A 12773-nucleotide genomic window follows, 5' to 3' on the forward strand; every position below is an offset into this window, starting at 1 on the left:
TTGCCATTAAATGTTATTATGCATGTATATGTGGATGGCATTATGATATGATGTTATATGCGTGCATGTGGGTGCACATTTGAATAATTATGCTATTATGATAATTTGGCCCATTGAGGGTGAATATGTGTATTTGGGTGCATAATGCGATTTGTGAATGAGATTCCATTATTATGGAGATATAAACAAAGAACAATTCGGCATGAGACGGTCATATATATTGCATTAGTGGTTTTGTCATAACGGGGTCAATTTTGGGGTAATAGAAATATTTATTTGATGATAAAATGGGAATATTTGAGATCAGGGTGAAATTTCGGAGGCTTTGACTATAATGTCCCCGGGGATATTTTCGGGACCCCGAGCATTAGGTTTTATTTGAGGTTACTTAAGCTTGAAGTAGCCGTCAGATAGAACGTACGATTAGAAAACCTCTCGTTCTCCCTTTCGATAGCCCGTTTTACCTTTTGAGCATTTTCGAAGATATCTCGAGTTCTAGGAGTCGGAATCAAGGGAGGATCGAGGCATAGCGATCCTAGGAAATATTAGAAGCTTCTTCACCGAAGGATTTGACAGAAAACAACCCAATCAAAGGTAATATAAGTTTAAAGTTTTTTGTTTTCCGAGTTTCTAAGGTTTGAATTGGACTTTGTGAATTGTTGAGTTTTTGGTGGGTTTGAACCTTGGGTTTTGAGGGTTTTGGAGTTTTGGGAACTTTTTTTTGATGATTGGGGATGGTTAGGTGTGATTTTGGAAGATTGGAGAAGTTGAAAACACATTCGGGAATGGCTTTGGGTCGGGGGCCGCGGCCCTGTTCTTGGGCGCCGCGGCCCTGGTTCGAAGAGGAAGAAAAGGTGGTTCTGTTTTGGCTGGGTGTCGTGGCCTTTGGTGTTGGGCGTCGCGGCGCTTGTTTCAACAAATGATTTCTAGGGGCCGCAGCCCATGGTGCTAGGGCCGCAGCCCTAGCCCTGTTTTCACCCCTTTTGCTCGTTTTGATCCCGGGAACTTAGTTATAGGCCTCGGGAGTGTTCCTACTACTTGGATTAGTTGGGATTGATCTTCCGGAGGCTAGATATTGGTGTGGAAACCTATGTTGATCATTATTATTAATGATGTCCCGTGTTTGGTTATGATTAGGTGACCGCTAAAGGACTAAAGATTGATCGTTGTCACGGGTCGTTCTTTTAATCTTTCTACCTCGAATCTGAGGTAAGAAAATTGCACCCTGTGTATATATGACATGCGTGGTTATTATTGAGGGATGTTGATTGATTAATGTGGACATGGTTTGCCTATTGAATGCTAGCAAATGGTGAATACTTGTATATTACTGATTAGTCAGGGACACTGACCTAAAGAGTCAGAAATGGCATAGCGTTGAGAACGCCGAGCCAAATGAATATTAGATCTAATTGATATCAGCATTGAATGGCTCTATGGCATTAATGCTGCACCAACCCTAAGGTCAATGAACTTATAAGCGCTAGGCTATTATAAGACTAGTTATTCAGAGCCATGGCATATGGGCCCGGTGACTGTTTGTCACATGGCTAGGGAACGTTGTTCCAGGGTTATGACTCTACGGTCATGAGGAGGGTTATGTTGGTGACTATTCACCATACACCCATCCTGTTCAAACTTATGAAAGGTTCACTTATCAATTAAGCCCGAGTGACCATTTCGTCACATGGCTAAAGGGGCATCCTAAGCGGCATAAAACACAGTAACCCTAAATCCTTAAAAGAAATCACGGTCGTGGCAGTCGAGCAGGCTACATATGTACACACAGCCCCTAGAGCTCTCCAACTCATGGTTGGTCCAACTTATCTTTGCCCTTACTTGCACCACATAGCACCCGTAAGCCACCTGCCAGCAAGAAAACCCAAATAAGCATAAATAGTGAACCAACAAAATATAAATCATATACAACATGCTTAACATTTATATGCTAATCCTGCTTAAAATCCCATTTCATTAACATTATACCATTATTAAAACATAAACTAGTAGATCTAAAACTCAAAACATTCAAAACTGAACTACACCGCAACCTTGATCTTTAAAAGAATTCCTAGATCCTTAAAATGTTGGTTGTAGGGTTTCGACAATAATAAAGATAACCTTCGTCGTGTGGACTCTTTGAAGATTTGAAGAGGTGATGGTGACAGAGATTTTGGCCTTAGAGTTTGTGTTTAGATGGTGGTCCACGACAACAATAGTGAGAGAGTGTAACTCCCTGGTTACTCCAAGATTGTTATGGTGAGCTTTAAACCGTGTTTAACTCGGTAAACTAGTCATTTGGTTATAAAAGTGCATCTACGTGTTATTAATAGGAGTTATCCCCAACATTTCAGTTCAATGACGTGCCAAACAGAAGTGACAAGTCGCAATGCATGGTCAGTAAATGACACATTAATATTCAATAAATGTATTACCCAAGGAGGGAAAGGTCGGAGATTAATCTTCAGAGTTGTGATATTACTAGTCATCATAATTATTTATCTGGTTTGGAAGTGATTTGACCGACCAGGAAGATTCTTTGTCCCACCGGTGAAGATTTTTGACAGACCAGAGATGTGTCATGGTAGAGCAGAGGTGTGATAGAAGAATGCTTTGCCTATACCGAGCAGAGGTGTTGCCTATGCCGATGAGAGGTGCTTGCCTATGTCGACTGGTGAGTTGTCTTCACCGATTAGTCATTTCGGGGATGGATTTGGTTGGTCGACGGATCAGAATCTCAGAATTTACCGTCTACTGACTCTCTAGTTTTGAGACTTTGGGATTGTTACTTGGGCCATTCTTGGCGCATTTTCCGAGAGCTAAGAGGTAGGACTTGACAACAACAACTCCGGCCACGCGATATCCACATGGCTAATATAATTATGCCATATCTCATCTCGCTAATAGCCCGTAAAAAATTAGGGCGTACAACATAATAATGTGATCTCACTCACAAAGCACATAAAATTACATATATACCCTTACAGGGGGAATATTACATAAATACTCTTTTCAACAAATACGACCCTTTAATCATTTTAAATGCAGTAAAACATGCTTACGTAGTCGCATCATCGCATAACTCATTATATTCACATATAATATGACTTTTAAATTACACTAATACATCAACATCCAATTATGCCCCCTAAACCAGTAAGTGTTATTAGCAAAATTAGGACATTACATCCGTAGAACAAAGTAGGGAGATAATATATTTGGTCATGGAACATAAACTAATTGTGTTGCCTAATAAATGGTCTTTTATATTTGTTTGAAGTGCTTCCATTAATAATGACATGACACTTTAAACATATAGACTATTTTTTTAAGTTTGTTTGACACATACACATATACGATAACCATCGATAATGTTGTTATTTTTAATGTGGTTAATTGTGGTCCAGTGATTTTTATAACCAATACAAAGCATTTAAGTATAATTCTCAAGATTTTTCCTTTCTCATAACACCTGGCATGATTTCCCTAGACAAGGAATTGTACCTTGTGCAAAAAATAATGCATCTTTACGGTATGTCTCAACATTCAATGTGAAGTTGACCTTTGGCGTGTCACAGTAAGACAAAAATCTCATGTATACGTGGGGGCCCTCCTCAAATATAGACAGTGTACAACAACTGGCCATTTTGAACGAGTAAAAAAAGGTTATCCATCACACAAACCACTACCAACTACTTTGGCAGCCATATCTTCCTTCATCCCTTCCACCCCATAATTTTTCCTTCCACCCATACCCATGGATTCAGACTCCTCATTTGACTCGTGCAATATTGAGGTATTTCCTGTCACGGGCGACCATCACGTAGATCGACCGGATTGGGAGGAGTTTACCAACAGCAACATAAACACCCTCCCCCTCGAACCTATAGACTATATAAACGATCTGAAGATCAAATTATAGAGGAAGGATGAAGAAATTTTCTTTAGAAATTTGGATTGTCGCATGCTAGAGAAAGATAACGAGTCCATGAAAGCCAGGATAATGCAGCTCGAAACAGAGCTTCAACAGAAGACAAAGAAAATAGAGGAAGTGAGGGATGTCGCGTTCATGGCAGCCTATGAAAGGGTGTTGAAAGCACTACAGGAACTTAAGGCAGAAGCAGTGAGTAGATACGATGAGTACCTGAAGGAGAAAATTAACAATATAGTTGGTGATGTTGCCCCACTTGGACGTAGAAGAACATGAAGAACTGAAGTGTTCTAGTGCGATGGCGTGGTGATTGTTAATTCACCTTACAGATGAGTGGTCCAATTTGTTTGTCTTTTTTTTTGTTTGTTTATTAAGGGTTTAAACATGTTTGTAACGAATAACATGGATTAATGAAGACATTATTTAAATACAGAATATTTGTATGGTTCTAATATTTCTCTAGTAGTAGCAATTAACTTTTACAAATTTTTTGATATATGTCAACAACTATTAATTGGAAGAAGTAAGTAATCATATTTGTCTACTCTTCTATATTGAGCAAGTCAACAGGTTTGTCAAATCATAGATCCAATCAATTTTTATGTCTCCAATCCTACCATACCTTTTGCATAAATTGTACTAATCAATTCATATGTCTCCAATCCAATCATACCTTTCGCATAATTGTAATATTGAACGTACTATGCATCAATTGTGAATACAAGCAATGGCTAGTTTCACTCAATCTCCACCTCCCCTCACCTTCCTTTTGATGATATAGGCTAGGCAAGATAATGAACAACTTATTTCATACCCTGTAAGACTTCACTAATTTGGACAATTGAGTCCCAATAATATACCAAGCAATTTAGGCTCACATGATAGTAGTAATGTGGCCCCACTAAACAAAATACACGAGGAACATCATATATATATAAAAAGAAGGAAATTATGCTAAAGGGGCTTCCCTTTAATCCCCATCGGTGGCGATGGGGCTGTCAGTGTTCTTGAAAACTTGAACAATTTTCGAGGGGATTTGTTTATAACCGTGTATATTGTAGCTATTAGGAGCATCTGCTAATTTTCAAAAATTTGTGAATAGAGCATATTACTGAAAACTATGTTGAAACATGGTGCTTGCGTGACTAAATTTTTTTAAGCGCGTGAAAAACTACATATTTGAACCTATTTTTCGGTACTATAAACTACTCACAATTTCTTGAAAATTAGCAGGAATCTATAAATAGCTATAGTAAACACGATCATAAAATAGTCCCCCCGAAAACTGTAAACGGGATGCGAAACACTGAGCGCCCCACCATTAGGAGTTAAAGTAAAGCCCCTATAAAAATATTGTCCTATATATATATGCATGCTACACAAGGACAAAATCAATTAATTATGCCTCAATTTTGTTATTAACGAATTATTGTAGTATCTTTTCCGCAAAAATTCTTAAATTAATGTGTCAACAAATGATTCCTATAACGATCCATCCATAAATGACTCTTCAAAACATAGTAAGGGCATTCCATATAGTAGAACTTAGTAAACAAGATTGACGTCCATAACATTACATTTGGTAAAAAACGAGACATACAAAGCATTGCACATAATTCGTGAATTTTTTTGCAAACTAATTCTAAACCCTTACCATAAAACTGATCGCATGGCTATGGGATGTAACAATCTGTAGAGGGATTGAGAATTTGTTTCGAAATAGTAGGTCATTGGTGACTATGCCATTGCTCGTTTGTGCCATTATCTCCTGTTAATTAACTCCTTTGACTTTGACTGATGTCTTCCACGTTCGGAGTATAGTACATTGGATAGTTGGAAGATGTTGGATCTTCTGTCTCCATGGATTGATTATCCACTTCTGGAACAACTTTGCAAGTCGCCCTATTATGGCCTAATTGGTTGCAGTTGCGACACCTATTCTTCCTTGGGGTGGCATTGTCCACGCGCTTATATTTTGATTTTGTTTTGTTTGGTTCCCTCCCCTTCGTTCTCACAATTTCCGGATCCCCAATTACTCTCTGTTGTTGTTGCGATCGGTGGTCCCCATGTACAACGTGACTCGATTCAAACTCATCATTAGGCTGACCACACATTGTTTTAAATTTTTCCTCCAAACGGGACATTTCGCTTAATGCTTCTTCATATGTATCATCACGTTGTGTAGCATAGTACCCCATTGCATTTAACCGTGATGTCAACGATCCCCAACGGGTACATAATAACACATCACGGGGGACCCTATCATGGGGAGCGCTACTCAATTCACCTCTCAATTTGGCGTCCTTCCTCCAGCGTTCCTTTAACAGAGGTTTCGGAATGCAGGGTAGGTTAAAATGCTTCATTACCGCAAACATATTTCGACACGGGATTCCGTCTGACTGGAATAGCATGCAACTACATTCAAAGTGATCATGATCAATTACGTACCGAACTACACTTCTTACCAGTCCTCTACGGAAACGACTTAGGGAAAATACCTGCACCCAAATTCTACACTTGTCGAATCAATTGAGTATGCAAGAGCGTTGTCGATTTTTTGTGCGACCTTATCGTACATGTTTCTTGTCAAAACTGAAGCAACTTGCTGGTAATACTGTTGTAGTATGTTGGAAGGGAACTGGGGCGATGTGTTGTTACTGATGAAGTCATCTTCGCGTTCCGTGTGGCGTATGCTTTGTATGGCTTTATCAACTTGGCCAACAAGGTCTTTAAGTTTAAGTTTGCTTGTCAAGAAGTGTGACAGGTAAGAATTCATCGACTCCGACCTTTGGGTGGTTCTGAGGCTCGCAAAGAAATTACCCCGTAGGAAGCATTCTGCCCAACTCCTTCTATTGTTGTATGTTATGGCTGCCCATTGGCTATCTTGTATCTGAAATTCTGTAACCAAGCCACTCCAACTCTCGTCAAACTCTTCCTCTGTACAATATTGATATAGAAGCTCATTAAACCTTGTCTTGAAAATCGGGTGAGGGACATTAATGGTAACATTTTTCTGAAGGTGCCACGCACACAAACGATGGACAGCATTAGGCATGACTTTCTCTATTGCTTTAGCCATAGCTTTATCTCCGTCAGTGACAACAACCTGAGGCAATTTTTTGTTCATACATTGAAGGAATTCTTCCAGCAACCAAATGTATGTGTCCTCCTTCTTATCGTACAGCAATGCCACTGCGAAGACAACAGTTCTGAAGTGGTGATTCACGCCGACAAAAAGAAGAAGGGGTTTGTTGTAAGCATTCTTCTTGTACGTTGTGTCAAATGCGATGATCTCCCCAAAACGTCCATAGTCATCTCTCGAAATTCCATCGGCCCAGAACAAGTCAACGAGCCTATACTCCCCGTCTATTGTGTGTGTTTCAAAAAAATTGGGGTCACGTAACCCAAGACATTCCAAGTATCCCAGGGCACCCTCAGCATCTGTTTCCTCCTCCTCTTCTAACTCTCTTTGTCGTCCAATCCAATTGTATAAGTCCTTTTTCAAGAACGGAACATACTCATGTCCTCGTGATTCAATATGTGGCAAGTTCGTATGCCCGACCGTCTCATTGACATTACTTGGGCACCCATACAATCTGGGACAGCACGGTTAGATCTCAAGAACTGCATATCTGTCTTCAAAGCAAGGTCATGATTATGTGTTGGGTTAAAGTCTTTCACTACCCAACTGTTTTCGGACTTGTCAAAATTCACGCGCAATAGTGCTAGGCACCCTGTGCGAGTAACAGCTCGAGGTTTTTTTCTTACAGTTCTTTAGGTTTGTCCACTTTTCTCGCCTAAACCCTTGATTAGAGCAAACCCATTTTCTTTGCCACTCTTTATTTTCATTGTCCCGAAGGACATCTTCTTTTCTAACACTAAACCCCATCCACTAAGAGTATTTGTAGTAAAAATCTTCCCAGTGGCCAACCGTGGGTAGGTGTTTGTTTATAATGTCTTCCTTTGTTAATTGTTGTGGAAGCTTGTTCGTAATATTTAGTTCTGCGAGTGCTTCCGACATGTCATTCGCCATGTTGTTTGAGTACTTATTTTTTTGTTTCCTGAACATGAAAGAAACAGTTGTTAGAGATGAAAAGAAAAATCAAATAAAAAATAAGGCTTGATGGAAAAAACCTAACTCAATCTTATATTCACTGGAAATGCAATTGAATGTCTATGTTTATCACCCTAGACACTTCAGTTTCTTTAGTAAACGTACCCATGTAATTAAAAGTAGGCACATATTTATGTTAAATCAGTAATTATTGTATGGTAAAAGAAACATTAGAAAACACAATTATGTAGCGATAAATAAAGTGTAAATTACATACAATTAGTGAGGGTATCGATTATTATAGCCCCAACTTACCAATGGGAAGGGCCGGAAAATATATCTAAGAAAATTGAAGTACCCACCTTGAAATGGGCTTTCTGTGCCTCCCCAAAAATTTCAGTTTTGTATTGGTGGGATCACAAGGAAACAAAAAATTAAACTATACAATTTATAATAACATTGCCTCCCTGTGTATGTCATTTCAATTTACAACCCAGAAAAAGATGAATTTTTTTCAGCACTTAATTTTTTTAGGCCAATGGGTTTGGAATTTAGTTTTGGATTAGGTATCCAATGGTTAATAAGCTACTTAAGGTAAGTTTTGTACTTTTACCGTGTATGTCTCTACCTATACTTTGAGTTTCATTTTGGTAAGTGTAGGGCGTAAACCCTAAACAACTCGTCACTGTTCTCAAGCATTAACAAATTAAAGGGTAACTGCCCACACATCCACCATTTTCCAACTTAACCCTTTTCGAGCATATGACCACCCTTACTGTAATTGATTTTGATTTGGCAAGCATTTCAGTCATATACCTTTTATCAATATATATACATCTTCTATCGAAGCCAGTTGTAATGGGTTTATCATGTTTTTGTAGGCATCCAATATAAAATACAAATTCACTGTAGGGACGCAAACAACCAAAATCAACATAAACATGATTAATAAAGGATAAACATCACATCATTACATAATGTGTAGCTACACGATAGATGGTTGAGGGAGATATATCTTCTGCTACACACTATGATGACTTCGAAAATACCAATAGTAGGTACATCCATTACCCTTAACTTATAGTTTAAGGTAACTTTAGTACCTACTGGTTCTTAATTTTTAAGTAATCAACAGTACCACTAATTGTCTCTTATACACATGGGATCATCTAGTTTATACAAGAACTGAAATGAAGACCCATGTGACGAGAATGTTAAAGTTAAATCAGTCAAGAAATATGATCTCCTTGGTAGGTCCTGCCTCCGTAGCTACAACACATAACTCACTACTAATTGTCTCTTGTCGTTTCACCATAGTCCCTACATGATCCATAATCTGGCGCTGGTCAAAAAGAAAAGACTTAATATCCATTGAATTCATCCTTAAAGTCGTCGCTTTCTTACCAACAAGTTCCTTGAAAGCCATAAGCTTCTAAATCTGCACATCTTTCTTCATACAATTTTTGCACTTGCCGCGAAACCCAATCTTAGTTTTTGGAAAAAAATTTCCATTATCACTACGGGAGGCTGTTGCCGAACTAGTTACTGACGAAGGAGTGGGGATGGTCGTCTTCTCCTTGTTGTTAGTTGGTGGTGATGGAGTTAGGGGAAAGTCCGCTGGGAATGGTATAGGAAATTGTTTTGTTGGAGATTCCAACTCTTTTTTTCACTTCATATTCTTTAGGAAAGAGATTGACGCATAACTTGGATGATTCCATGGTAAGAGTAAAAGTGTTTTTGAAAAGGTGAAGCTTTCTCTAAGGGGTTTAGAGAGTCGGGAACCAATGACGGAGCTTCACATACATATCTATACATATATATGTGTAGAAATAGAAAGACAAGTAGGAAGATAAATTTCCCGCCAAAATAAAAGATGGAATCACAGAATATAATGTCAATTATTGTGAAATAAATGAACGAATAAGCATATCAATGAAACAAAAATCACATTATCACAATCTCTCCCAACAAACTAAGATCGGTTTACTTAAGTTAACAATGCCTGCCCAACTTAATCAATTTTGGATATGTGCAGCTCTAGTACGTGGTAGAACCCTAGTAGTGTACACTTGGGTTTGTCTCACTTTTAGATGAAGCATATGCTCGTAGACACATAGGATCTATGAAACTTTCTCACCAACTCCAAACTTTCTCACCAATACCACACAAACTCCAAGTCAAAAAGCATATTGAAAGGGGATATGATAGAATAAGGTACCAAAAGCTTTGTGTTTCAAGTTAAATTGTAAAAAAAATTACATGACTACTGATAAACAATTGGTACGAATAATATGTACTAGTTTTCCAGATTTTCATGAAATGGATTTCATTACCTTGTTCCGTAACTTGTGAAACTCTTATTGTGGAATGAACCTTGATTAAATTACAAGCCCTTCCTCATAACTTATAATTGAAGCCTGGGGAGTGAAGCTCCTTCTGCTGATTTCCCCGTTGGTTACGACGAAACCACGTTTGAGTAAGACTCATCATCTATATGTATATATATATGTATGTATGTATGTATGTATACACAGAGAGTGTGGCTTTTGCCTCATTTATTGTTAGGAGAAGGGGTTTGTTGTGGGAAGATTTGATAGCATTAATTATGCTATTTTTTGTGTCCAACACGTCCTTCTTTAATGAGGATTCTCCATTATTAACATTACATAGTTTTACACTGTTTAATTTGCAGAAGGTTCGTTTCATCAATTGAGTCAATAGTATTACTGTTTCCTATGGAGGAACGCCCATTTTATGTAACTCAAACTAGTGTGCGTATTATATTCGTCTTTCTACCATTACGAAGTTATTTAGATGTATTATATGCACGGTTGATTTTGGATTTAATTTTCCATATATTTTCAACAAGCCAATGAAGAATAAGGGACATAGCAACCATAATCTGTAGGATAATATAAATTCATACGACGACAAATGTCATATAATAAAACATACACGTCCATGGCACACGATACATAGTCATACACATATATATACATATGTATACGTACAGAAAGAGAGAGAGAGAGAGACGATACATATAATATAACACAACAAAAGTGGCATGTACTCTCTAAAGAAGATATTAAACAGATGTAGTGGCCACCCACAAAAGAACATAGCCATGATCCATGTTTGGTTGTAAGCACACAACCTCTGAGTCATTACACGCTAACTGATATTCATAAGTTATTAGAAACACTTATTCTACAAGTAGACAGCGTACTACTGAGTTGGTGGCTTTGGACCTTGAGCAAACAAGGTGTACATGGTGATATAGCCGTTGCGGAGTTCCTCGATGGCACATGCCACAGCTTCAAGGTCCCTCCTAACTGATGATTCCAACGCCAAGAACTTGGCCTTCATATCTTCCAACGTCCCCTTCATGGACTGCACGTCGGAGTTGAGTGTGGTGTTACGAAGGAGCGCGGCACATAACTGGTTCTGTATATCACTCCGGTCAGTGGCAATCCTAAGGTTTTCTTGTGCAATGTGGTTCACGTACTGCATTTGCTCTACATTTAGCTCGTCAAAGTTTGGGCAAGGAAAAACTACAGGATTTTTAGAACTTGTAGGCTTCATTGTAGCTCCTAAATATGTTGACTTTCAGTTTGTTTTGTGATGAAATCCAAAACATGAATATAGGTATTTATATAAGACAAGTAGGAGGAGATGATGGGGTAGGTCGATGGGGTTACTTCTGGAGTATCTAAATTTGTTAATCCAAGGTCATTTCCAAATAAGGACAATTATACATCATTTAATTATTTTATTCAATTAGAAAGGCATGCATAAGTGTAATATCACCAAATAAGTAGTAATGTGGTGCAAGTCAGAAGTTACTTTTGGACACGTAATTGGAACGTGGTTAGGCCGAACTTATTACGTCTACCCTATTTCAGGAAAAGCATGTTTCGGATAATGCCAAACTCAATGGGGAAACAGTTCACTTTTGACTTTTTGGTGAAAAATAATATATTTTTAGACACTCCCCACACCGCAATAGGTCATAAATTTAAAGTTGGAGTAAGAGACTTTTCACCAAATGATTTCATGAGATGAAGAATGATTGATTAAATAAAAAAGTGGGACCCGTTATGTATATAAATATTAAACTGGATTTGATTATTGGAGTATAATTTTTATTCCATTAAACCAACTCTTAACTTTTGGCCTACAACCCTTATATTAGTCAAGTTTGACCTCAATGTTTCGTGTGGCTGAAAGGGACACTGTCTCTCTCATGTCCTTGGTGGGCCCACGTAATATTACTTCCATATTTTTGAACAATATATTTTCGTAGATTGCTTATAAGTACAAGGGGAGCTTCAATTTACATTACACTGTACCTATATCTGTGGTTATAAGTTTTCTTTTCGTCTTACATACTATTGATATTTATTTTTTTTCATTCAGCCAGGGGTATGGATTCTGAATCTTCACTCAATTCATGCAATCTTCAGTTCCTCCACGAACTGCCCAAAACGAAATTAGATGACGTCGACTGGATGAATTCACTCAGTTTAAAATTACAAGCCTCCCCCCACAACCTATCGACTACATTAACGATATGAAGAGGAGGTTGGAGGAGAAAGAGTATGACATTTTCTCAGTTAATGTGGACAATCGTCTTTTGGAGGAAATGAACAAGTCTATGAAGGAGAAGATTGTGCAGTTGGAGGCGGAGGTTGCACGAAAGACAAAGACATTAGAAGGAATGAAAGATGATGCTCAGAACTCATTGGACGAGTCCATGGTGGATTATGAAAGACTTTGGGAAGCAGTCGG

General features: G+C 38.2%; 1 protein-coding gene across 1 annotated transcript; it reads right to left on the minus strand.

The window, feature by feature from the left end:
• Positions 1 to 5706: 5706 nt before the first annotated feature.
• Positions 5707 to 11567, minus strand: LOC133815095 (protein FAR1-RELATED SEQUENCE 9-like). The gene is made up of 3 exons (XM_062247979.1): positions 11215 to 11567; positions 6430 to 7527; positions 5707 to 6346 (listed from the first exon to the last, which is right to left on the minus strand). Exons 1-3 carry the CDS (start codon positions 11565 to 11567, stop codon positions 5707 to 5709), a joined length of 2091 nt encoding a protein of 696 aa, XP_062103963.1.
• Positions 11568 to 12773: the final 1206 nt, after the last annotated feature.

This window comes from Humulus lupulus, chromosome 2 (assembly GCF_963169125.1).
Source record: "Humulus lupulus chromosome 2, drHumLupu1.1, whole genome shotgun sequence".
Lineage (NCBI taxonomy): Eukaryota > Viridiplantae > Streptophyta > Magnoliopsida > Rosales > Cannabaceae > Humulus > Humulus lupulus.